This window comes from Pelmatolapia mariae, linkage group LG14, assembly GCF_036321145.2.
Source record: "Pelmatolapia mariae isolate MD_Pm_ZW linkage group LG14, Pm_UMD_F_2, whole genome shotgun sequence".
NCBI lineage: Eukaryota > Metazoa > Chordata > Actinopteri > Cichliformes > Cichlidae > Pelmatolapia > Pelmatolapia mariae.
The window spans coordinates 418,391-441,821 of NC_086239.1; the positions used below are offsets into that span (position 1 = coordinate 418,391).

Here is a 23,431-nt window from a genome sequence, read left to right on the forward strand (position 1 = left end):
ATGGTCATTTTGAAAGAAATAATATCTTGTTTTCTACTAGTTTGTCACCACCATCAACACATTGTCAACTCCATAATGTGGAGTTTTTGTTTATTATTCTGTTTTGAAGAACCATATATTTTCCTCCCTCATGATCTTCCAATAAAAATACGTAATTTTCTAAATAAATGTGTCATTTGCATGCTGCTAAATATGATTGTTTCTTATAGAGATTAAATACAAGCTTCTGAAAATATGTATGACTGTACCTCTAATAATAAAAAGCCAAAACAATCTTACTTTTAAACGTGGTATAATTACTTTGAAAACATATGTGCATAAACAGTAGAACAGAGAAGCTGCTAATAGTCAAAATACCTGAAACAACTTAATTTAAATTATATATTTTTGCATTTCTTTGTGTCTGACGGTGTTGACTAAAACCTTGCACTTCTCCAGCAAAAATATCAATTATTAAAAAATGTTACACCTGGGAGATTGTACCAAAACATGGTGAGACAGCCAAAACTTTGTGTAACAATTATATGTAAATGTGTTTTTGAAAAATCCAAAAATATATTTTAGAAAATTGAAACCTGTTTTATCCCTAATCTCAGGAATCACTGAGATATATTTTGAGTAGCCAAAGGCACTAATTTCATAACTAACTCATTGTGAGATTATCCACTTCTGAGTTTCACAACACTATGAAAGAAGGTTTAGCATCTTTAGACTGATTTCAAATGGGAAATATTTGCCTCCTTCTCAGTTAGCACGCCCCTTCACCCCGTCCTCATTTCTACACATTTATATGTCAGTGTAAAAAAACTCTGACGCCTCCTTTCATTCAGAGTTTAGCTGCTGGGATACAGTGAAGTGCAACATGTAAAGATCCAGGGTTTCTAGTCCTTCTCTAAAACAGCTGCTTACAGGTTTAGGCCACGTCACAGTTCCTCACAGTGGGCAGCTGAAAACAGCATGCTCCCAGTACAGATGCAGAATCGGAGCAATTCATAGTCCAGTTTAATTCATCCCATGCTCCCATCCTCAGAACGCGATTCAAAAAACCCCCAAACATCCAGCAGTGGCTGAGAATCCTCTGATCCTCCCCTCTGATGTCCCTTTTCTGAAATGCTGCGTTGCTTTTATTCCAGATGTTTGCGTCCCACAAACCTCACAAAGGTTCTGCTTTTGCCTCGTCAGTGCACAGAATATTCTCCCAGAGTTAAACGGGCTGGTTCTTCCTCTGAGCACTTCACACAACATTCACCCAAACACTTGTTTCTGTGCTCTGTCCAACATTCATTCATCATCAAGGTGGTTTTTTGGGAGACGAGCCTTTATGTTGGACTATCGTCCACTCCGTTACATATGCAGTGGAGAGATCGTCTGACTGAGTTATGGGTCTGCTGTGACCTGCTTGATAATTCACTGACGCACTCTTAATGTAATTTTGGTGAGCTGCTTACTTTTGATAGTGTCCAGGTTTTCTCCACGTGTGGATCCTGTCAGACTGATAGATGTCAGGTATTGTGTTCCTTGGCTGTTTCTTTAGATCGGGCCACAGCACGTCGCTCTGTCAGATCGTCTCACAGAGACCAGCTGATAAAACTGAACTCGGCTCGTTACTTTTCCCCATTAATAAAGTAACATTTAAAAACTGCATTTTGCATTTACTCGAGTTATCATTGTCTAATATTAAAATGTATCTGATGATCTGAAATATGCGTGATAAAAAAATAAGAAGGAGCAAATACTTTTTCACAGCACAGTAACTTTATTGCTTCTTGATGATGACCTTTTGTTTTGAACAGTCGGCGCTGTGGGAACATTACTGAGTACAACAGTATTCTATGTTAACTCATAAAGAAATTAAAGCTGAAAACAAATATGGCTAACATGACCTCTCATTGTCTCAGGAGGTTTAAATTAGATATAATATGCAACAAAAACCTAGAAAAAGAACATTGAATCACATGAACACTGGATATATGATGCAGAGTGAAGACTGCTGCATGTAAGGCAGGTGTGCAGTTTGTAGGCAAAATGAGATAATACTTAGACAATCACTGTAAAAATCATTAACACATTGGAAAAACACATTGTGATATATGGGGGGGGGGGGTGGTACAGCATGTTGCAGCATAAACCTTCTATGTGCCGCTAACCTGACGTCTGTGAGCTGATGAGTCCTGATCACTACTTAAACCTTCAAACCAGTTCATCAGTGTGATTTCAGATACTTAAAGTAATCGTGACATACAGACTCCATAAATATAACAGAGGTGCTCTAATAATCAATCTACTGTCAATATTACATAATGATCTAAATCCAGAAATATAAGTCAGAGCAACGTAACAGGACGAAGGTCGTCACCACAGCATGACAGAGTCTTCATCATCACAAAAACTGGGAACTTTTCTAATCACATGTGTTTTCTTGTTTGATGATGCGTGTCCAGCTTTGGGGAGTCAGCCTCTTCAAGCATCGCTTACAAGAATGAAGCTCACAGCTCATCCTCATCATCGGCTTCCAGCAGGGATGCACTGATCTGTCAGAGCTCATACAGGAAGCTTCCTTTGTGCTCTGTGTCGGTTTTTTATTCTCCTTGAACTTACAGCTCTGCATCACACCATCACTGAACGTCGGCCGATGTGAGAAAACATAAATGTCAGTCTCTGACACACATCAGTAAGTACAGTATGGATATCAGTGCATCCCTGTGGCCAGCAAAGCACTACACAAGACAACAGTGCATGCTTTAAGAATCAGAGCAGGACAGTGAGAACGTGCAGGGACTGGAGCTGCAGTCATATTAAAACCCACACACACTCCACATGTGCATTACTACCAGTGTTAAAGGTGGCATCAAAGAACGCACTCCCTGAAGCCCAGTGTGTGGATCAAATACGCTCTCTCTGCTAATGAGGAAGCAAGCACGCTCTCAGAATGAAGCAGACCTCCACAGCTGGATGTCACCTCTTCTTTAGTGATGGGTGTGCCAAAGTGAACACAAGCGTGAACTGAAATTTTGCAGACAGTCCGCCTTAATGAACAGCGCTTGTCTTTGGCGCCATCGAAACGAGAAGATGCTGTGCGAGTTACGACAGCAGATGTGGATGAAGCGGTCTGAGCTTTGGGAACAAATGATTAGACAAAGGCAGAATTTTAGCGGCAGTACTGACAGACTGATATCAGCCAGCACTGGTGCTGTTAAGTGTTGACAACAATGTCTGAAGGCCACGGCGTGTTTCTTACTGAACGTGGCTCAGGTTCCATGAGGTTCTCTGCGTGAGAACGCACAGGAACCAAGACAGCGGGGACTCTCAGTGAGCGGATAATAGCAGCCAGTTTAGCAGCTTTCTACAACCCTGACCACAAGTCCTGACCTCATGCAGCAAACAGTCAGCAGATCAACATTAGATGGAGCTCAGGTTGCGACTGCCTGCATGCTCTGGAGCCCCGCCGTCAGCCAGGAAGACCTATCTGGCGTCATTGAGTTGCCGGGCCACCGTCAGGATCTCCTTGGCTCCTTTGCTGAGCAGTAAGTCGGCCAGGTCGACGCCGAGCTTCTCGGCCTCGTCCTGGATGCTACCTGGGATCTTGTTGGCCGTGACTCCCACTCGCTGGACCTGCTCGTCCACCTTTTCTGAGCTCTGTGGCAGAAACGCACGTTATTATGAAAACAGGTTCCTATGTGCAATGAAGGTAACGTGGCAGAAACACAATGCACGCAGCTCTTACCTGGGTCCCCACAGCGATGCTGACCTGCATGGTTTCCTTCAGGCTGTTTGAGCCATCCAGACTGTATACCGCCCCCGTCAGGTACAGCTGGAAAAACATACAGGATTTCTCCGGGTTACTCACACATTCAAACAACAAGCTTTTAAAATCAGATCAGAGCGGGCCGCTGCTGCAGAATCAAATAGGTACCAGGACTTGGCTTTGTCTCCATATTCATGCGACTGCTAATGATTTAAGGATATTGATCAGTCACAGTTAAACTTCTGATTATCATATCCCTGCATTTATAGTTCAGTCATCTTGCAGAAGCCTGCTGAGGCCCAGCATGCAGCGCCCATCAGCTGTGACCTGAAGCACGCCACTGCATCAATAGAACCTAAAACACCGTGAAGCCACAGCAGATACAACAGAGCAGTTTTCTTTGATGAATGAAACTGAGCTGGAACCATAGCAGCACACACTGTTACGCTGTTTGATATCATCACTTGTTTATTATTGATACTGTTGTGATACTTGTGGCCATTAGTATAAAATATGAGTATTTGTCACTTGGTGCCAATAGTCTGTTTGTTGAGACACAGCAGAGTGGCAGGAAATACTCCCACAGCTGCTACGAGTGGCAGATAAAGTGTGTACAGGGCTGGATCTGTAGCTAACAAGAGCACGATATATAACAGTGCTGAGCCACAGTCACTAACAGCAGCACTGCACTCTTACCTGGGAGTCCTTTACTTGGGTGTGCACAGCCACTGGGACACTACAGCCACCCTCCTGCAAAAATAACACACAAATAAATGATAGAATCATCACAGATTCACACAAAATGAACACGTGTGTGTGTGTGTGTGTGTGTACCAGGCGTCTGAGGAAGGCTCTTTCAGCTATGCAGCGCAGCACAGTGTCAGGGTCATGAAGGATGGACACCATCTCTAGGATGTCTGCATCTCTGGCCCGAACCTCCACTGCCAGGGCCCCCTTAAAAACACACATGCACCTTATTGGGAGCCATGAACAACCACCCGTCCTGTGGATTCCTGACCTTTCCACTCGGCAGTTCCTACCTGTCCCACAGCATACATACAGTCTTCAGGCTCCAGGATCTACCAGGGGGAAAGAATCACACTGTAAGACTAGAAGTGCCACCCACAGGCTTCATATAACCACACAGTGTACCTGGCTGATGCGGCTTTCCCAGCCCATCCTCCTGAGGCCGGCAGCGGCCAGGATAATGGCGGCAAAGTCATTCTTCTCATCCAGCTTCTTCAGCCGTGTATTCAGGTTCCCACGCTGAACACTGCAGCTCAGGAAAAGCCCACCAAACCCAGAAACTGCCCACTCAAAACCCACTGGATAATGGCCATCATCATCATCAACACAAGCGCAGTGTGATCACAGTTTGGGACTGTTAGCAGTTGGATATATTTCCTAAACATCCACTGATGTTAGCCTCTAGCTTGGCGCTCTTTGTGTGTACTTGTTTAGCCTGACTCTGTTCACACACTAGTTAAAACCATTAAAGGGGACTGGCTGAGCCCGTTTCCAGCTCCACGTTCTGGGCCTCCACTAGAGCAGCTTTATTCTGTCTGCTTAACATCCCCCACCAACAGGCAGGCGCGAGTGCTTGTGACCTGCACTCCTGCTTCTGTAATAAAAATAGTATTCAAAGCGTCTAAACTCTGAGCTATCACCATGTAGCAGTACTGGGAGCACGTTTATCCTCATAATGTGAAACATCCAGTACAGTAACACTACACAGCAACCAGAAAATGATCATTTACCCAGAAGATTATGGCTGCTTGTGGTGTAGTAACATCCAGGTAATTATTGTCCTTCTAATTAGCCATTATGGTGTTGAGACAGCAGAAAGTTGTGTGTATGGGGAGCTGGTTTCCTCTGTGCAAACAGCTGATAAACACAGGAAGAGTGCGACTGCTCTCAGGAAGGATACGATGTCTTTGAAGTCCAGGTGGGGGAATCTCTTCTTCAGCTGAGCAGCTCGGCGCAGCGAGCTGGTGCCAATCACACTGCACAAATGAAGTCGAGCGTGTTAGACGTGAGGAAAGTGTAAGCAGATATAAGAATGCATCAATGAGGTCCCTCTGACTGCACCTGTTCTCTGGCAGCGTGTCCAGAGTCTTCCCTGCATTGCTCGGATGTAGGACCACTGCATCGTGGGGGTTTTCTCTCCTGTAAGACGCACAGATGACAACCACAAATGCTGCAACAATCTATGACCCCAAGCATTATTTGACTTATTGTCCCAACAAAGGACGAGCTGGTGCTCCACACACTGCGTGGCACCTTTGGTACACCTAATCCTCGAAATAACTTGTTTTTCATCGATTTTAAACTGGCACAATGTAACTGTACACACTATACCAGGGGTGCCCAGTCCTCGAGAGTTACCGTCCTGCAGCTTTTAGATGCATCTTTGTTCTGACACACCTCAATCAAATGAATGGCTTGTTATCAGACCTTTGCCACACTTGATGGCATGCTGAAGAGGTAATCAAACCATTTGATTCGGCTGTGTTGGAGTAGGGATGCATCTGAAAGCTGCAGGACAGTAGCTCTCCAGGACTGGGATTGGGCACCCTTGTACTATACCCTTCACCCTGTGAATCAAAAGCATGAAGTGGACCCTTGGAGTCATAAAAGGTTATCTAAGAGCAGAACATATTCGATTACCCGTGTGAAGACCACGAGGTGCCGGGTGTACTGAAATTGTTCTGAAAAGAGTAAATGTCTCCAAAGTAACTGTAAGAGTCAGAAGTGTGTGAGTGACTCACTTCAGCACAGCTCCGATGGTGAACCCCGGAGGCAGAGTGGTGGGAAGGTCTTTGAGGGAGTGAACAACCAGGTCGACCCTGAAGCACACACAGGATATGCACTCGCATGTATGAGCTCCACAATGCAGCCATTTACGCAGCAACCAGAGCCCACCTGCTACATCTGAGGCTCTTATCAAAGTCTGCATGCATTTCACATGCTCCTGTGGACTAACACCACACAGCTTTTCTGTATTTTCTGTTGCAAGACTCTTGAAACTAGCAGGTTCCTATACTGGTATTAGGCTTCTTCTTCTTTTAACCATTAAATGTGCACATTTTACAGGCTGCTGAGTAACTACAGTAAAGATTTCGAGCTGAGCGCCTCTGAAGAAGAGAAAATAGGAAGGAAGTGTGAAGCAGTGTCAGAGGTCACACTTACTCATTCCTCTCCAGTGCATTCTCCAGCTCTTTGGTGAACAAGCTCTTCTCACCAATCTGCAGGAGACAGATTCCCATTAACTGCTTCACATTTATCAAGAACCTCTTTTTTCTTCCTGGAATGAGCACAAGTCATAATTCCATGCAGCGTTTGGTCTGCACTGTTGCTCATGAAGCAGTGACCTCATGTCAGTGCTGACAAGACTGTGTAGGTGGCAGCAGTCATGTCCGTTACACTTACCTTTGACAAAGCAGTATCGAGGATTTTGTCTCCTGTTGTTGACATGGCAACTGGAACACAAAAGATTAGATCATGAGACGAGCCGACAGTAACTCATGCTGCACTTTTCCCACCCTATAAGACAGGGCAGTGAACACACTGTCTAACGCAACGGACTGGAAACTAGTAACAAATGTAAAGACACAAAATGTTACCATTAATCCTGTTTGTCTACACAATGGTGCTGTTAGTAATTTAGCTTTTAGGAACAACTTTCAAATCCTCAAATTTGAGAACTTTTTTCTGAGCATCAAAAACCTGAAAAATACTGAGAGGGATCCCTGTGAGCACTAAGCAGCAGGCATTTATGCAATATTTGGACATCATGTAAAGCCATTTTGTTCCTGCTGAACAGCTTTAATGTTGACTTCTTGCAGTGGGAGGGTGGACGAAAACAGAAAAAGTGAATTTGGTAGCAGACTTACAGGTGGCGGTATCGATTAAATGTGCAGATTAGACTTGAACCGACCCAGCTGACTCATATCAGCGTATAAAGACTGCTGCATCCGTTTTGTGTTGGTTCAGTCTCCAGAAAAAGAAAAAAACCCAGGAGAAAGTACTGAACATGAAAGTGGGCTGACTGTCTGCAAACACTGAAATACTTTTTTACGTTTTAGTTATTGCTTTCTAAAAAGTTACAATTCCTCTTTATTCCTTTTTATTTTAATCAGAATTAAAAAAGAAGAATAAAACTGACATTTTAAACATGGTGATATTCTGGGCCAATCACTATCAGTGCACGCCGCCTTTTAATAGGACGATATGTTCAAAATCACTGCTTGTTCTATGTAATATGATGGATTTACTTTTTTCAATAATTCCTGGTTTTTAGTTTGCATCTGTGGCTAAGAGACGCAGGAACAGTCTAACTGGACTGCTGCTCACGTTCAGGTTCAGTGAAGTTTTTCTGGAAACACACGAGGTCACCAGCTGATTTGAACAAAGACACAAACTTCAGTGTGTTCAGTGCAGTGAGGATGGAGCGACAGCATGGACAGATTCTGACTCAATTTTAAGACTTAAGCTGTAAGAACATGTGTATAATCCATTCACTCTGCACTCTGATCAGGAATAGAAACATGGAGACAGAGCTACAAACGCTGTGCAGACAGAGGGGCTGCCTTCTTACCGATTTCTAAGTGGATGTCAGGGTACAGCTCTTTCAACGTTTCGGCCACGCTGTCCGTCTGGATGCGAGCCAGCTGCAACAGAAGATCAACTCATTGCATTCACTGTCCTTTCACACTTATTAAATCAGCAGAACAGAGCAGATGACAGACAGTTATCATAAAAACACACTCGTCAGGCAGGATTGTTTTATCTCTGTGGAAAGGAGGTCCAGACGGCTTTCAAATCAGATAATTCACAACCGACACTCGGGGATCTGTAAGTTCAGCTTTACATTAGAGTCAAACCTGCCTGAATTTGAAGCTCCTGATTGGATAATAATGTAATACTCACCTGGCTCTTGCGGGTTCCCACTCGAATGACTCGGCTAACTTTGCCGTTTCCATCCTGCCGGAACATAAAACCAGATCAGCCACAAGATTTTACAAACACTCGCTCTCTCCCACTTCCAAGATGTATTCCTGATATGTTCAATCAGCACAACACAGTTACACTTTCTGACTTAAAATACGAATGAATGGATCCCTCTCTGCTGGCCTCACCCTGATGTACTTGTAAGGTCCTTCCTCCATGATCCACACTGAGCTTCTGCACTGTAGAGGCTATTGTGTGCGCTGTGTGTCTGGGACTGACTGCTGTGTCCTGGTAAGGAGCTTTGCTGAGGTCATATAGCCTCTTGATACTAAACAGTGTCCTTTCTTACTGGACCCAGCTGACTCCTCCCCCACTAAGGACCTCCACCTCTACGTATCTCTGGTTCCCACAGATAAGTGTGTCTTTTCAATAAGTCCGTTACAAAAGGCAGTTTAGGAGGGTCCTGGTTACAAGGTGTGGTCACAGGGAAGAGTGTGAGTGGAAACGTTCCTCTTCAAACACAGGCCACAAGCACAGTTACAGAAATATCCAGATAACACTGCTGGCTGTTTTTAATCAGGGACACACAAGGCTGAAATAAATGCAAAGATGCAAACACTGCTCAGAGTAAAAACTGATCTTAAACGCGTCACTGGAAGTCTTTATTTCGTTGTGATCCTGGTCAGACTTGGCCTACAGTTTAATAGCAGTGGCTGGGTAAAACAAAGTAATACTTACGGGAGTATTTCCGTATTTGCTAATATGCTGTAGTTTAAAAATAAAAATACTGTTTAATAAAAATAAATGATAATCTTCAATAGCACCAGCACACCAGATGTTTGATTTGACTGTTTTTTTCTTTTTTGACTAGATGACTTATTATACACGTTTTTAATTATTAATTAAAATAGCTGATAATTCACTATTTTCTGTACGCGCTACATGCAGATTACATCGTTACAAATATTATTCTTACTATTAAATCTGAATTATTTGCAACATTTTCTTTCTTTTTACTCATTTATTTTTCACCTGACCCATGCACGTCTCAGACATAACCCTGGGTATTACGAAGGGTAAAACAAAGACTGAATTTTCAGCCGTCTGTCCGAAAACTGCATTCAAAATCGATTAATTTGGCATGTATTTACTCAGCGCCTTTATAAACATACCTGTTATAGTGTAGCCGATGTTAGCAGGTGGCAAACATCCATTCGGCACCAGTGACATAATAGCTAAGTGTCATTTTAATAAAATGCTGAACTTTTAAATGCGTTCACCTCCAAGTTTATCAACGTAACTGTGAGGCAGGCGCAAAATCAGTGCTGTCCATTTCACGAGGGAGGAATATAAAAGCTAAACAGCTAGCTTAAGTGAACTCAGTATCAGTGTCTCTGAGTTACTTCAGTCTGAGAGGGGAAAACAGTGGCCGTGGGGTTTTTCGGTGTCAATAGCTAACACACTGAACTCTAACGTTAGCAAATGAACAAGCACACAGCCTGTAAGGTTAGCGTTCAGTGTCTCGGTGTCAGCAGTCACCACTCTGTTTGGCGGCCTGCTTTTATCCAACGCTGATCTTAACGTTCCCAAATCAAACTAAAACCTTTAGCTTTTTACAGCTACTATCTGTCACGTTTGACACCGCCCCCTGTCCAATAGAGAGCAGAATCCGCAGACAAGCACAAACGTCAGCCAATCAACGAGCCCTACGTGATGACGAAATTTACACACAACGCGTGAGCGCTGAATGAGCAGCAAGTCCACCGGGAAAATCTGACTGAACAGTGAAGAAAACCTACCTGAGAACTAGCTTCTTCCGACATGTCGGTGGTTCGGTTGACTCCGCCGGTGTTGCACGAATCAGCAGCGTGTTTTTCTGGACACAGAGACTATTAGAGACACCTAAACTCCTGGATGAACTCCGAGCACTCGTCTCAAACAGCTCCGCGTATGAATGAGCGTGGTGGCTATGATGTCATCGGACCGGCTAGAGGTCATTTCCTGGTCCCGCCTGTCCTTTCTGCTTCTGCGGGCGTGGGTGCTCACATCCACGACTTCAAGTGTGACTATGTTGGAAGTTTAAAAGAAACAAAATTGTTATTGTTTAAGAAGGGAAAGCGCAATAATTGACTTCCGGCTGCTAAATATCCGCCAGTAGTATTAGAATGATTACTTTAAAAGTTGACGTCTTGTGTCATGTTTTTGTGATCTGACGACGTGGCCATAAAAACCTGTCTGTCAACTTTGGACTTTTATGCCAACACACCTGTAGGCTTATCCAGTGAGTCAGTGAATTCACAATGTCGTTGGTAGGACTGGGAGTAAATATATTACACGCATATTCTTACATTGTTACTGTATAATTTAATGGAACAGTGAAATATCTGTTGATTGAAAAAACCAACGCCCTCCGCAGTGAGATAAATACAGGATCGCGCGTGTTCCTCTTCCCTTTGTTTAAATGGCGACACCTAGTGACCAGAATAAGTTACTGCAACACTGTGACGTGTGTAGTTTTTCATGCTAGGGATCTAAAATGAGAACCATTTTTCCCCTCCCCCTGGGTGAAAGACGTATCGATGTGTTCACACTCCAGTGACGCAATCAGACAGCAGTATCACGTCCAAAGATACTCAGGTATGCAGACTGGAGAAAGGAGCAGGCAAGGATCAAACTACCAACCTTCTGACTAGTAGAGGACCTGCTCTACCGCCTGAGCCACAGGCACTGGGCATGACAAACATATAAACAGTATTCCCATATGAATGTTGGATTTATGTCCCTAAGAACATTCTGAATATCTTAAAGTGTTCCTGCCACCAGCATCTTGCTTACGTGTTCATTTACATTAAATAAAAAAATACTGTCTGCTTAAAATGTTCTACCTCATCTATAAGCTATCAAACCCATTATTTTCCATAAACTAAAATATTTCCTGCTACACTCATCCCCCATGCAAATAAAGAAGTCTGTATTCTTTTAACTACGTGATCAAAATATTAACATACTAATTAATATCAAATATAAGTGAATATTATTATGTTAATATTAACCAAATAAAACATGCTAATGCAAGGCAATTTTCTTCTTCTATATGTTAAATAATTTATTAATTATCTCCAGTAATTAATCTTCTGTCTGGGCATTAATCCCACAGTCCAAAGACATGCACAGGTTAGTTTAAATAGATAACTCTTTATTGTCCATGCACAGTCACACCTACTAACAGGAAGTTGGAAATTGATTGTACGTGTGAATGTTGTCTGTCTGTGTGTTAGCCCTGTGACAGACATATGCAGGGTGCAGGGTACCCTAACCCATCAGAACTGGAATAAGATCCAGCTAGTCGTGGAACTGGATAAGCAGAAGGATGGATTGTTGGAGTTAATGTTTACTTTTCTTTCTTTGATGATGATGATAATAATAATGATAATAATAATAATAATAATAATAATAATAATAAACATAATTCAACATTTTTGGAACTTAAAAGACAAAATTCAATTCCATAATATATCTGACTTTGCTAAAGTGCAACATGTTAGTTACATTCCTCACATGCTTCACAGCTTACTTATCGTTAGTTAGTTGCCCCCCGGTCAGGTGATAAATGCCCAACGAGAATATTTATGTTTACAATTAAGGGTTAAGGTTAAAATGTAACATAAAGAACGTAAGGAGGACAACAAAGAGAAAAGACTAATTGTATCATATGTTGCATTAGACTGTGACGTGTTCACATCACGGATACACAGATGGGATGAATTTGGTGTTTTGACGATGGTGGTGGAGAGCGCTGCCTGCACTATGAGGACTGTAGCATGTAATTCTTTTTTATACGACCCCCTGTGTGCTCTGTGGGTGAAGGCATTTTCATCCCGGAGACCAGCCCCATCAGACGTGAAATGCTATCACTCAGAACTACTCTGACAACCTCTCTGAATAATATGTATGTGTTTGCCAGGTTATTGATACGCTGATAAACGTTAAAAGTAATCGCGTGGAGGTAATTTGTGGTCAGTACCGCACAGAAGTCTAAAGAAGAAGAAGAAACGCCGGTGGAAGTAATCCGAGTAACTTCTTTATGCAACAAGGCCAACATTTGGGGGCCCACGTCATTGGTTTCCACGGTGGGCTGATCCAGCGCGGCTCTTCCGGTGGAGACGTGGCTCTGTGCTGCTGCCATATTGACGCTAACTAGCTAACAATCACACAACTAGAAGTCAGCTGTATATTCGCACCTTGCTATTCCAGAGGGACGAGGAATCACCAAAGCAAGAAACGTGAGAGACTGACGACCGTCGTGCCGTAGAGAGAGACCACAATGGTGAGTGACAGTCGAAAGTGACTATTATTTCCCTGCCTTTTATCGGGCCTAGCAACTATGATAACATTGGCTAGTAGCTAAAGCTAGGTATGAGCAAACTAGCTTCTCCCCCCTCATGAACGAAAGAAGACAATTAATAAACGGTGCTTTTTTTATCGGAGCCACGGTGATAGCGACATGTTCAGGTGTTAAAATCGAGTAAATGAGTCGTCAAAGTTGAATTTCACCTGAGTGAAGCGCTTTAGCTGTGCAGTCCGTGCTGACGTGAACTAGCTTTGCGGGCTAGCGCTAGTTGTCTCCTGTCAGTAGCCGGATCCGTGCAACCACTGCCTGCTGTCAGATTGTAATAAGCCAGGTTAAACCGACCCCGGCTCTGCGACATACCCCAACTATACGTACAACTGTGTTATTATAGTTAGCTAGTGTCGATGACTTCGATAACCAAAATTGCTGCTCGTCTTTATCGAGTTCACATCGGTGCGATCGGGTCTTCCATTTCTGTTGTCAACGTATAATCAATGCAGTTCCTCCATTCATTTAGCACAGCCACGTAAAGCGTCCGTTTATGTCAACCATTGTTATACTCATTATATTAAACGACCCCTGATTCTTTTATAAGATCATTTTCCATTGTGCTAACATTTGCACCAGCTGTCGTTTTCCTCGTTGGCCTTACCAAGGACCAAGTATCTGTGATTTTTGGCGTAGTTTTGCTTCATTCCAAGCAAAAACGTGTATTCTAACCACGACCTAACTTTCTGCTTCCCACATTCAACATACATGGCCTATCTACTGCTCTTACTGTCTTCTTGCACCAAGACTGAAACTGGTAGGAGGCTTTAAAGATTGTGAGTAAATTTGGAGTGAATTGCTCGCTTTATAGGTAAAAGATGAAGATAGTTGAGATTTGTTCAAGGCTTTTAACTGTGCCAGCCACAGACAGTTAAAGTGAAACCTGAAGAAGCTGGACTTGTAAGAGACGCTCACCTAAGAGAAAGGCAAACAGCGGTTAGTTCATGTGCATTTAGTAACGTCCTCAAACAACTACAGCCGTGTGTAATCAGGAGAGCACCAATATATCAAATGACAAGTACTCTTGTCTGGTTTTTCTGACTTCACTGTATCGGCTAAATATCAGAATCAGCTGATATTGTCCTAACTGAGTGTAGGCCACATCAGGTTAGCATTGGATAATGGCTGACTTAGACTTCTGCAGTGGATATTTGAAGAGCCAACGATGTAACCTATGCAATGTTATCAGCATTTGTGTGCTGGTGCATTATGTGCTAATTACATTGTGCTCGTTTCCTGGGTTTTATATGCAGTGTCACCTATGACGAAAGCAAATAAAACTTTTTGCTCCTGAGTCTCCACTCTTCAATGTGGTCATCCCCCCCCCCAAGGCAAACACGTTCTGAAGCTTTTCCACTTCTTTGTACATTTCCTCATGTTCACTCTGATAGTTTCGTCAATCTTCCTCCTGTAATTTGGTGAAATGTGTGTTCTTATTTACTATGATTATTATTCCTTATATGTAGATGATGATTGATAAATCCAATCAAAGACTACAGCAAAAAGTAGCAGAAAGTCACAGGAGGGATCGGTGGTATTGAACAATCACAGTTGTTTCTGGCTGTGTCAACGTGACGTGGTGTTACATTTTTAGGCAGGAGCACATCAGGTTAAGATGTAGGGTTTCCAAGTAGTTTGCAGTCACAGTGTACCTATGTTGTAGATTTCCTGCTGATGAATGAATCCTCAGTAAGTGTGATGAAGATCTGCAGTAGTGTAAACAGTTCTGTTTTTTTGTTGTTTAGTTTTTTCTTGTTTCTTTGGAATAAAAGAAGAAAATATTACATGAAAAAAAAAATATTGAATGTTGACATTCGCTGACCTCCCTTTTGTTATTATGAGCTTAGATGTTGGTCCGATTACTGCATCTTTAGTTGTAATAGTTCAGGTCTGTGGGAAACTAAAGTAGTCAAATTCCTCTGTACCCCTCAGGTGCTGTTGGCAGCGGCGGTGTGCACCAAGGCCGGCAAGGCCATTGTATCGCGGCAGTTTGTGGAAATGACCCGGACACGGATTGAGGGTCTCCTAGCTGCGTTTCCTAAACTGATGAACACGGGCAAGCAGCACACCTTTGTGGAAACAGACAGCGTTCGCTATGTGTACCAGCCACTGGAGAAGCTCTACATGGTCCTCATCACCACCAAGAACAGCAACATCCTGGAGGACCTGGAGACACTCAGACTCTTTTCCCGTGTGGTAAGCACACACAGGCAGGCTTGGATAGAAGTCAGTTTGCAAAGAGCATTTAAGTATATGTTGTCTGACATGCCGACGAGGTGACCGGTCTGGTAACAAAGAAGAATAAATGTAGAGATGTGTCACTGTAAAAACCTGTATGTTCTGAACGTTACAGTAAGTGTAAATGATGGATGTAGCTTCTTTGAAACCAGCTGTGATGAACAAAGGGTGATCTCGCTGTAAAAAGATGATTAGCTAGCAGCATGTAAATCACAAACATTAGCCGATGAGCATACCCTGGGTAATCCTCACACCCAAAATAACTCATATTTACAAAATGGGCTCAATATTTTATTCATTATGGCCTGAAATTAGTCACCGAGCCCATAAACTCACCAGCTAAGTGTTTACCTGGAGACGCCCCCTGGTGGCCGCTGAAAAGAAAGCAGGTAGTTTGCTTTACAATATCTGAAATAGATTACAGACTTCTTATAAGCTCTTTTCTCTTTGTTGCTTTCCCACAGTTTGTTGTAGTTGGGCATGAAACGCACGTTTGTCTTGAATTAATGAAGAAAGAAAAAAATCTAATGACTGAAATGATGTTAAAGTGCGAGAAGCTGAAATGTGAGGTGGAGCGATGCTTTTTGTAATACGACCCAACGTTTGTATTACAGTAGATGTTAAGAGTCAGGCTTTAACAGCAAAAAATATAAACATTTAAAATACAGTTTTAAAAACACTGCATGTACAAACCAGGGAAAAAAATAATAAAAAGTAATATATCGAAGTCCTTACGTTAAAACTGCCCTCAGCAAGCAGCTGCTCTAATCAGTGTTACTGCATAATGAGACTCAGAGCGCTTTTTCCTAACACGTGTTGTTGCTAGGCTACAAAGACATCTTCAGTGTTTTGTCCTCTGCTGTTATTTAGTGTTTAGAGCTTCAGAGGAACGCTTTGAGTGTGAGTCCACGTTTCCTTCCAGTGCAGGAAGCACTGCCTGTGGACACACAGCATTACGCCACGTTTTCTTATTTATCACTGTGTTTAAAAGGCCACTGTGGGCCTTGTTTACCTACAGTTATTGTTCAGCACAAAGGCCCCTGTCTCCAATAAGGAGAAACAGCTGTTAGCTGTCTTTGTAACACCTGGGTCCCTGTTGCTGTCTGTTTGATAGGCCAGCCAGTATCCATGTGGTAAACATGTCACTGTGTTTACCGTTATACTTGTGGATTATTCATTGTTGGCATATATCATTTTTGCATCCTCTGCTGCGAACTGTGAGGACACGGTAAAAAGGAAATCTACATACAGATGTCAGTTTTTCATTGTGGGGAAAAGCTGTGAATCCAATTGATGCTTTGTTGTATTCAGTCACATGTTGTTGATGGTGATAGAAATGGGGCAGATGATACACGTGTGCCTCATACCAGTTAATCTGTATGGAAGCTGGTGTGCAAATGAAGATTAGGTTCTGGGAATAATGGGTAAATAAATGGTGTTAGGAAAGTCTGTCAGCAAGAACTAGGCTACAGTGGTGCTTAATGTGTCCTTATTGTATCCTTATCCATTAGTTTAAATGAATCGCTCCTCCCTTCTGTTCCAGATCCCAGAGTACTGTCGTGTGCTGGAGGAGAGTGAAATATCGGAGCACTGTTTTGACCTGATCTTCGCCTTCGATGAGATCGTTGCACTGGGCTATAGAGAGAACGTCAACTTGGCTCAGATCCGCACCTTCACAGAGATGGACTCCCACGAGGAGAAGGTGTTCCGCGCCGTCAGGGAGGTGAGATCTGGCTCTGCCTACCTCGTTGGATTCCTGTTGAATTATTCAGGCAAATTAGAAAGAAGCACATGGAAAGTTATAGTACACAATTATTATTTGTCTTTTAAAAGAAACAAAATGCAACAATTGGAGTTTAATGATGATTTTCAAAGCTTAATAGAAGGAGGGAGAATATGAGACGTACACACTGTACAGGTTAAGCAAAGTGTGATGAACCTGCATGGTTGACAACACAGCTGCACTGTCAGTATTTAAAATTTAACACAGAGTCTTATGTTTTCCCTCCTTCAGAGTAACTGTCAGCTGTCGTGCTGTGACTGTATTAGCGCTGAGCGTGCTGTTCTGAACCCTGCTCACTTTATTTTGTAATCCTACAGACTCAGGAGCGCGAGGCCAAGGCAGAGATGAGGAGGAAGGCCAAGGAACTGCAGCAGGCCAGGAGGGACGCTGAGCGCTCCGGGAAGAAGGTGCCAGCTTTTGGCGGGTTTGGCAGCGCTGGCATGACCAGTGTGTCCTCAGGGACCATCATCACAGACACCATCATCGAGCCAGAGAAGCCCAAGATCACAGCGGCTCCAGTCAGGTACAACTCAAGTTTGTATTGGAAGATTTTGTTGTGGTTGCACAAACAGTGGACTGATTAGGCTGATGGGACATCGTGTTTGTTTCTGTTCAGACCAAGTGGACCCAGTAAGGCTCTGAAACTGGGGGCTAAAGGGAAAGAGGTGGACAATTTTGTTGACAAGCTCAAGTCTGAGGGTGAAACCATCATGCCCACCACAGGAAAGAGGGGATCCGATGTTTCGAAAGTTCTGCCACCACCAGTCAACATGGAGAGGTATTCCCTCATCATTCAGTACTGTATATTCTTCTGGGACTGGCTGTTTTCATCAGGCTGTTGCAGTAACAACATCTGAACTGTGACCACGACACATTTATTTACTTATTCTTTTCATTTGTTGCAATCCAATACTTTTACCTTAAATATATAAGTTTCCCTGTTAAAGTCAAATAACAGAAGGATAAAGGATGATGTCATTACAGGTCGAGCTTGGCATCAGTGCGCCCTAACCTAGTTGTAAAACTGGTTGCGTGTACATTAATTAATCCCCTGCTTTAATGCACCACCCAGTTAGTGACACAAAACAAACACACCCACAGTGTGACAGGTGCGTGCTGGGTACAGGTGCATGCTGGGTGCGGTTAACAGGCTCATAGATGTCTCTCAGTGGATCCTAAAGTTATAATTGTATTATAACTTAATTCTAACATTGTAACAATGTAACATTTTCATAAGTGAGGCTTTTTAATTTGTAACAAAGTGTCCAACAGTGCAGCACGCCTCACAAACAGGCTGCTTACAGACAGGTGAAGAAAACGGATGGTTACAAATCTCCTGTTTCTGTTTCTCAGCGCATGTGTGCGTGCGCGCGTGTCTCACTGGTGTAACTTCATGCTAAGATTCAGTCACAGTGTCATCTCAGTGCTGCTTTCTTAAAGTGTGTGTGGGTGATTTGACCTGCAGTGTGCATCTGCGTGTGGAGGAGAAGATCACATTGACCTGTGGCCGTGATGGCGGCCTACAGAACATGGAGGTGCTGGGTATGGTGACGCTCCGAGTCACAGACGACAAATATGGACGCATCCGCCTGATTATCAATAATAATGATGGCAAAGGATTGCAACTGCAGGTTGGTTTATCACACACACACACACACACGTGTGCAGCAGACAGTGCTACACTGTGTATGTTATGTTAAACACATAGCTCAGTAACTCAGTTTTATTTACATTACATTTGTTTTTTAACCATAATTGTAATTTTGAAGTGCGTTTGGATTTCAGCTGTGTACTTGAACGTTGAAGCTACAGTTATATGATGAATATATATACTCATAGTCCAGACTGTCAGCTTTCATTTTACACGCTCAGCTGTTGAATAATCACACACGGTCCCCTATTTACAGGGGCTCAAACGTAATCCAACAAACAAAGATAATTATTATGTTTTAAGAAATATTTCTGTGAAAGCACACAAACTATGTTAAACGCTCTCAAGAGCATGCCAGAGCAGCAGGTGGCGATATAACCCCAACCACATTCAGAAAACACAGAAGTGAGCAGTGTAATGTTAAAAATGAGATGAAGGCAGGCACCAACAGTGTTTTTCCTGGTCGACAGGTAAACACAGAAATTCCTTTCAGGTTTGGATGACTGCATGTTTTTGGCTTACAGCAGCTTGCAAATGTCCCTCTTCAAATCAATTCCAAAGACTTAACCTGTTTACTTTGTTAAGAAATAATGAAATAGTAATAAGAACGTAAGCCTCTGAGTGAGTCTGTTTAAAGTGACCCAGGCTGTTTTGCTGTGATGTTTGACAGTAAAAGATCTTTATTGAAACGCGTCTCGCCCTGCGTTTCTTAGACACATCCTAATGTGGACAAGAAGTTGTTCACAGCTGAGTCTGTGATTGGCCTGAAGAACCCGGAGAAGTCCTTCCCTCTTAACAATGATGTGGGTGTGCTGAAGTGGAGACTACAAACCACAGACGAGTCCCTCATACCTCTAACCAGTACGTCCTGATGTCTGCAGCTCCTGTCCTCTTTAAGAAAGCACACTGACAGTGGTAGTAATGTTTGTTTCCCACAGCACAGGATGGCATCTGTAAACGGTGTTTAGCCTTACATGTGTGCCCAGTCTGAGCTATTCGGGTTGATGTATGACAAATACAAGCGTCGCATATCCTCAGTGAAGAAGTTAAACTAGCACGCTGTGATTTCTGCCTAAATGTGAATATTTAGTTAGCTGAGTAGCTGCGTAATGATTTCATTAGATAATGGGAGCCTTGATGTTAGATGGCTGTGTGGGAAATGTTGAAGATTGCCACTGGCACTTATTATCATTACTGGCATGGCTGTAATACTGCAGTAAATACTGCGCTGTAACTTGACCGACTCTTCCTCCTCGCTGCAACCTGACCGACTCTTCCTCCTCGCTGTAACCTGACCGACTCTTCCTCCTCACTGTAACCTGACCGACTCTCTTCCTCCTCACTGCAACCTGACCGACTCTTCCTCCTCACAGTAAACTGCTGGCCGTCAGAGAGTGGGACTGGCTGTGATGTCAACATTGAATATGAGCTGCAGGAGGAGAACCTTGAGCTCAATGACGTGGTCATCAGCATCCCTGTACCGTACGTACTTATTCACAAAATGTGTATAAGAAGAAAACTGTGTTACTCTGTTACATCCCTGTCAGTCCTGTGTATGACCGACATTCCCGGTGCTCCTCAGGTCTGGAGTGGGAGCTCCAGTGATCGGTGATCTGGATGGAGAGTACAAACACGACAGCAGGCGAAACATCCTCGAGTGGTGCCTTCCTGTCATTGATGCCAACAATAAGACGGGCAGCCTGGAATTCAGCATCGCTGGGCAGCCCAATGACTTCTTTCCTATCAGCGTGTCCTTTGTGTCTAAGCGCAACTACTGCGACATCCAGGTGGGTTACTTATGATGGAGTCTGACTTCAGTGTGAGGGACAGAAGCTCTGTTTAACTGAGGAGCACATTTTCCACAGAAGATCTTCGGTTCTCTAAAGTGAATCGGCCTTTAGTTTAATACGTGACAAACGTCAGTAACTTCATAATTCAGTTTTATTTATGTAGAAGCAAAGAACAAGTCACCTCAGGGTGCTTTTAAAGTAAAGAGCCTACAACAATACGGAGAATACCCCAACAATCACTGTGCTGTGAGCAAACACTTGGTGACAGTTGGAAGGGAAAACTCCCTTCAAACAGGAAGAAACCTCCAGCAGACCCAGGCTCAGGGAGCAGCGGCCATCTGCAGCAAGTGGTTGGGGGTGAGGGGAGGAAGATGGGACAAAAGACGCTGTGGAAGAGATTATTAATAACAAACCAATTAAACACAGAGAGGGTGGGAAACACAGTACAGCCACTACGGCTCATAACAGAACATCTGCAGCTACACTGGAGTGAAACTAAACTTCCTGCATGAAAGAAACTAGCATAATATAAACTAGATTAAAAAAACCTGTAGGCTGTGACCATAACGTGAACAGGCAGATACACTGCTAACCTCTCTGTGATTATAGTCACGCCACGTTAAGATGCTGCCAGTGGTAGATATATGCTGTGCAGCTAAGTTACAGCTAACTGGCTAACCGCCCCACCATCATAGCTATTGCTGTAGAAAGCAAATGGAAGTAAAGCATATTTAACTTAGTTGGACAAATCTGAAGATTATTATTATGTAAACTGATGCAGTCACTTGAAAATCGCTAGCCAAGGACCTGAGTGGCCCTGGGATTTGGGACAAAACACATGTTGTCCACTTAAGACTGTTTTGTTACATAAGAAGGCAGGCTAACGTTAGCCGTCGTTAGCCGTTGGCTAACGTTAGCCTGCCCCAGAAAGTCACTCTGTGGTTTTTGTTTGTTTGTAACTAAAAAAACAAAACAATCCAAGTTTTCAGTGGATCAAAAAGCTGAATGGATGTTTAAGAGGCCACAGAGTGTGGCATGAGCTTAAAATCCAGATGACAGTGCTGTGTGTTCGTCCCTGTGATAGACGGAGTAGCTGCTGCTGCTAACAGACTCCATGTTTCTCTGTCCACAGGTTACCAAAGTGACTCACGTAGACGGCGACAGCTCCATTAGATTCTCTTCAGAAACCTCCTTTGTCGTCGACAAATATGAAATCCTGTAAACCCGTTCAAAGAAAAAAAATTGAAAAAACAAAATCGCCAACAAAAAAAAGTCTAAATCTATGCTTCACAGAAAGATTGAAGATCTCTCGCCTGCCCACCCTGCATACTATATGAGACTGTGAACATCGACAGGACTCAGTCAGCCCTGGGGTGAGGCCTCTTCCTGTGGTGGAGCGTAGCAGCGGTGGTGTATTTATATGTTTGTATGAGAGGATCATCTATATATAGAGTTAATTGAACCGTCAAAAACACACACACACACACACAGAGCAAACTTGTGTCCGCCAAGCAGAACTGTAAATGGGACAAAGTAGAGGATGACTGCAGGGGTGCAGGAGAGCCTAGCGGTCAGGTAAACCCTGGCGGTAGACCGGGCCACTACACTGAGCGCTGGTAGTTTAACTGCCCACCCTGGTGTTCATGCATCCTCCACAACGCTCGCTCACCGGGATTCTCGCTCTCTTTCTTTTCACGTTTTCTAAACTGCAGAATAGTAGCTGTCTCAGTCGTTATAAGCCTGACTTTGTTTAATCACTAAACTGTTGTGATCTGATCTCTTGGTATCGTTCTTCATTCATTTTCTTTTGTTTCTCTCTCGTGCTTTGAATTTTGTTTCTCCCCAGATTTCTGTACACGTGGTTAAAAAGGAAAACATGGCTGTACTCAGTATGTCGCCTGTACTGTGTGAGGTTATCATCAGCAAAGTTCTCCTTTTATGTTTAACGTGGATACATTTTTTAATGTTTGCTGTATGTTTTTGATTGTTTGCCACTAATCTGGAGATTGACAGTAAAGAGCAGGATTCTGTGAGGGACTCTCAGCTGCGCTGTTACCAAACAGTAAATACATTTGACTGTTGCATCTGGAGAAAATGGGTTTTTTTGTTTTTTTATGGTAACACCATTACAGCCACTCCTTATTTTGTCAAGAACAGACTGTGTGTTAACCTCTGGTCCATTTAAGTCCAGCTCTCAGCTATCAGATATCCAAAAACAGGACTTTGAAGAAACGCCCAGAAACAACATCCCAGCCCCTAATCTACCATCCCACAGGAGCGCTCACATCTCAGATGGGAGTGGGTGCAAGATCAGAGGCTGCCAGCCTGATGTTCCACTCACTCCGCTCACATCCCAGCTCAGCTCTTCTGTTCTCCCAGTCATCCTTTACTTTATTATTCACCGTAATGAGTTTGTCTTTCATGGGTTTTTTTTTCCTTTTTTTCCCCAAATTTGTACTCACCAAATTGTCGCAGTGGTTTCGTAGACGTGAGGTGGAAGTTGACGACACGGAGCGTTTTTAACTACATTACTGAAGGGGAATCTTGACATTCCAGTGTACAATTAGAAAAAAAAGAATCTTTAATGGAATAAAATGTATTATGGAAAATGTAAGTCTGACTTGGGTTTTTGTTTCAGTGGGCCTGTCATAATTACGTCATTGTGTAATTGTTGTGTTTTTGCGTTACATGAAGAAATTGTATTTTGTGTCCTGTTTGTGTTGCAGTGCTCACTGCGTTGGTTACTGTGTGAAACAGAAATAACACAGGACATCCAGACGAGCCAGCACGCCTGTTATTATCAACAATCAGATTAACCACACCCACTCAGTCTCTGCTAACATTTGAGGCTTTTTTTTTTCCTGATGACCAATGT

The 23,431-nt window shown here is 43.1% G+C and overlaps 2 protein-coding genes across 4 annotated transcripts; one reads left to right on the plus strand and one right to left on the minus strand.

Annotated features, from left to right (window-relative positions):
- Positions 1-1,749: 1,749 nt before the first annotated feature.
- On the minus strand, positions 1,750-13,369 carry LOC134640532 (porphobilinogen deaminase-like). Of its 3 annotated transcripts, XM_063492406.1 has the most exons (15): positions 13,250-13,369; positions 10,495-10,761; positions 8,675-8,728; positions 8,343-8,415; positions 7,175-7,224; positions 6,935-6,990; positions 6,514-6,591; positions 5,834-5,911; positions 5,673-5,748; positions 4,898-5,011; positions 4,786-4,824; positions 4,580-4,699; positions 4,442-4,495; positions 3,725-3,811; positions 1,750-3,636 (listed from the first exon to the last, which is right to left on the minus strand). In XM_063492406.1, the coding sequence occupies exons 2-15, from the start codon at positions 10,516-10,518 to the stop codon at positions 3,463-3,465; spliced, it is 1,077 nt and encodes a 358-aa protein (XP_063348476.1). In that variant the 5' UTR covers positions 10,519-10,761; positions 13,250-13,369; the 3' UTR covers positions 1,750-3,462. The 3 variants fall into 3 exon arrangements, with proteins under 3 accessions (XP_063348476.1, XP_063348477.1, XP_063348475.1); XM_063492407.1 differs by lacking the exons at positions 10,495-10,761; positions 13,250-13,369 and adding an exon at positions 9,868-10,343; XM_063492405.1 differs by lacking the exons at positions 10,495-10,761; positions 13,250-13,369 and adding an exon at positions 8,884-9,199.
- On the plus strand, positions 12,834-23,170 carry arcn1b (archain 1b). The gene is made up of 10 exons (XM_063492404.1): positions 12,834-13,022; positions 15,027-15,290; positions 16,876-17,055; positions 17,433-17,638; positions 17,732-17,893; positions 18,581-18,746; positions 19,480-19,627; positions 20,140-20,248; positions 20,349-20,553; positions 21,689-23,170. The coding sequence occupies exons 1-10, from the start codon at positions 13,020-13,022 to the stop codon at positions 21,776-21,778; spliced, it is 1,533 nt and encodes a 510-aa protein (XP_063348474.1). The 5' UTR covers positions 12,834-13,019; the 3' UTR covers positions 21,779-23,170.
- The last annotated feature ends 261 nt before the right edge of the window (positions 23,171-23,431 follow it).

What these genes read in the sequence shown, in the direction of transcription:
- arcn1b (XM_063492404.1), top strand. An exon ending in CCACCAGTCAACATGGAGAG is followed by an intron (nt 17,894 to 18,580) that starts GTATTCCCTCAT and finishes TTTGACCTGCAG; the next exon opens with TGTGCATCTGCGTGTGGAGG. An exon ending in GCAAAGGATTGCAACTGCAG is followed by an intron (nt 18,747 to 19,479) that starts GTTGGTTTATCA and finishes TGCGTTTCTTAG; the next exon opens with ACACATCCTAATGTGGACAA.
- LOC134640532 (XM_063492405.1), bottom strand. Translation starts at nt 8,913, where the DNA reads ATGGAGGAAGGACCTTACAAGTACATCAGG. An exon ending in GACCTTACAAGTACATCAGG is followed by an intron (nt 8,729 to 8,883) that starts GTGAGGCCAGCA and finishes ATGTTCCGGCAG; the next exon opens with GATGGAAACGGCAAAGTTAG. An exon ending in GCATCGCTGTGGGGACCCAG is followed by an intron (nt 3,637 to 3,724) that starts GTAAGAGCTGCG and finishes TTTCTGCCACAG; the next exon opens with AGCTCAGAAAAGGTGGACGA.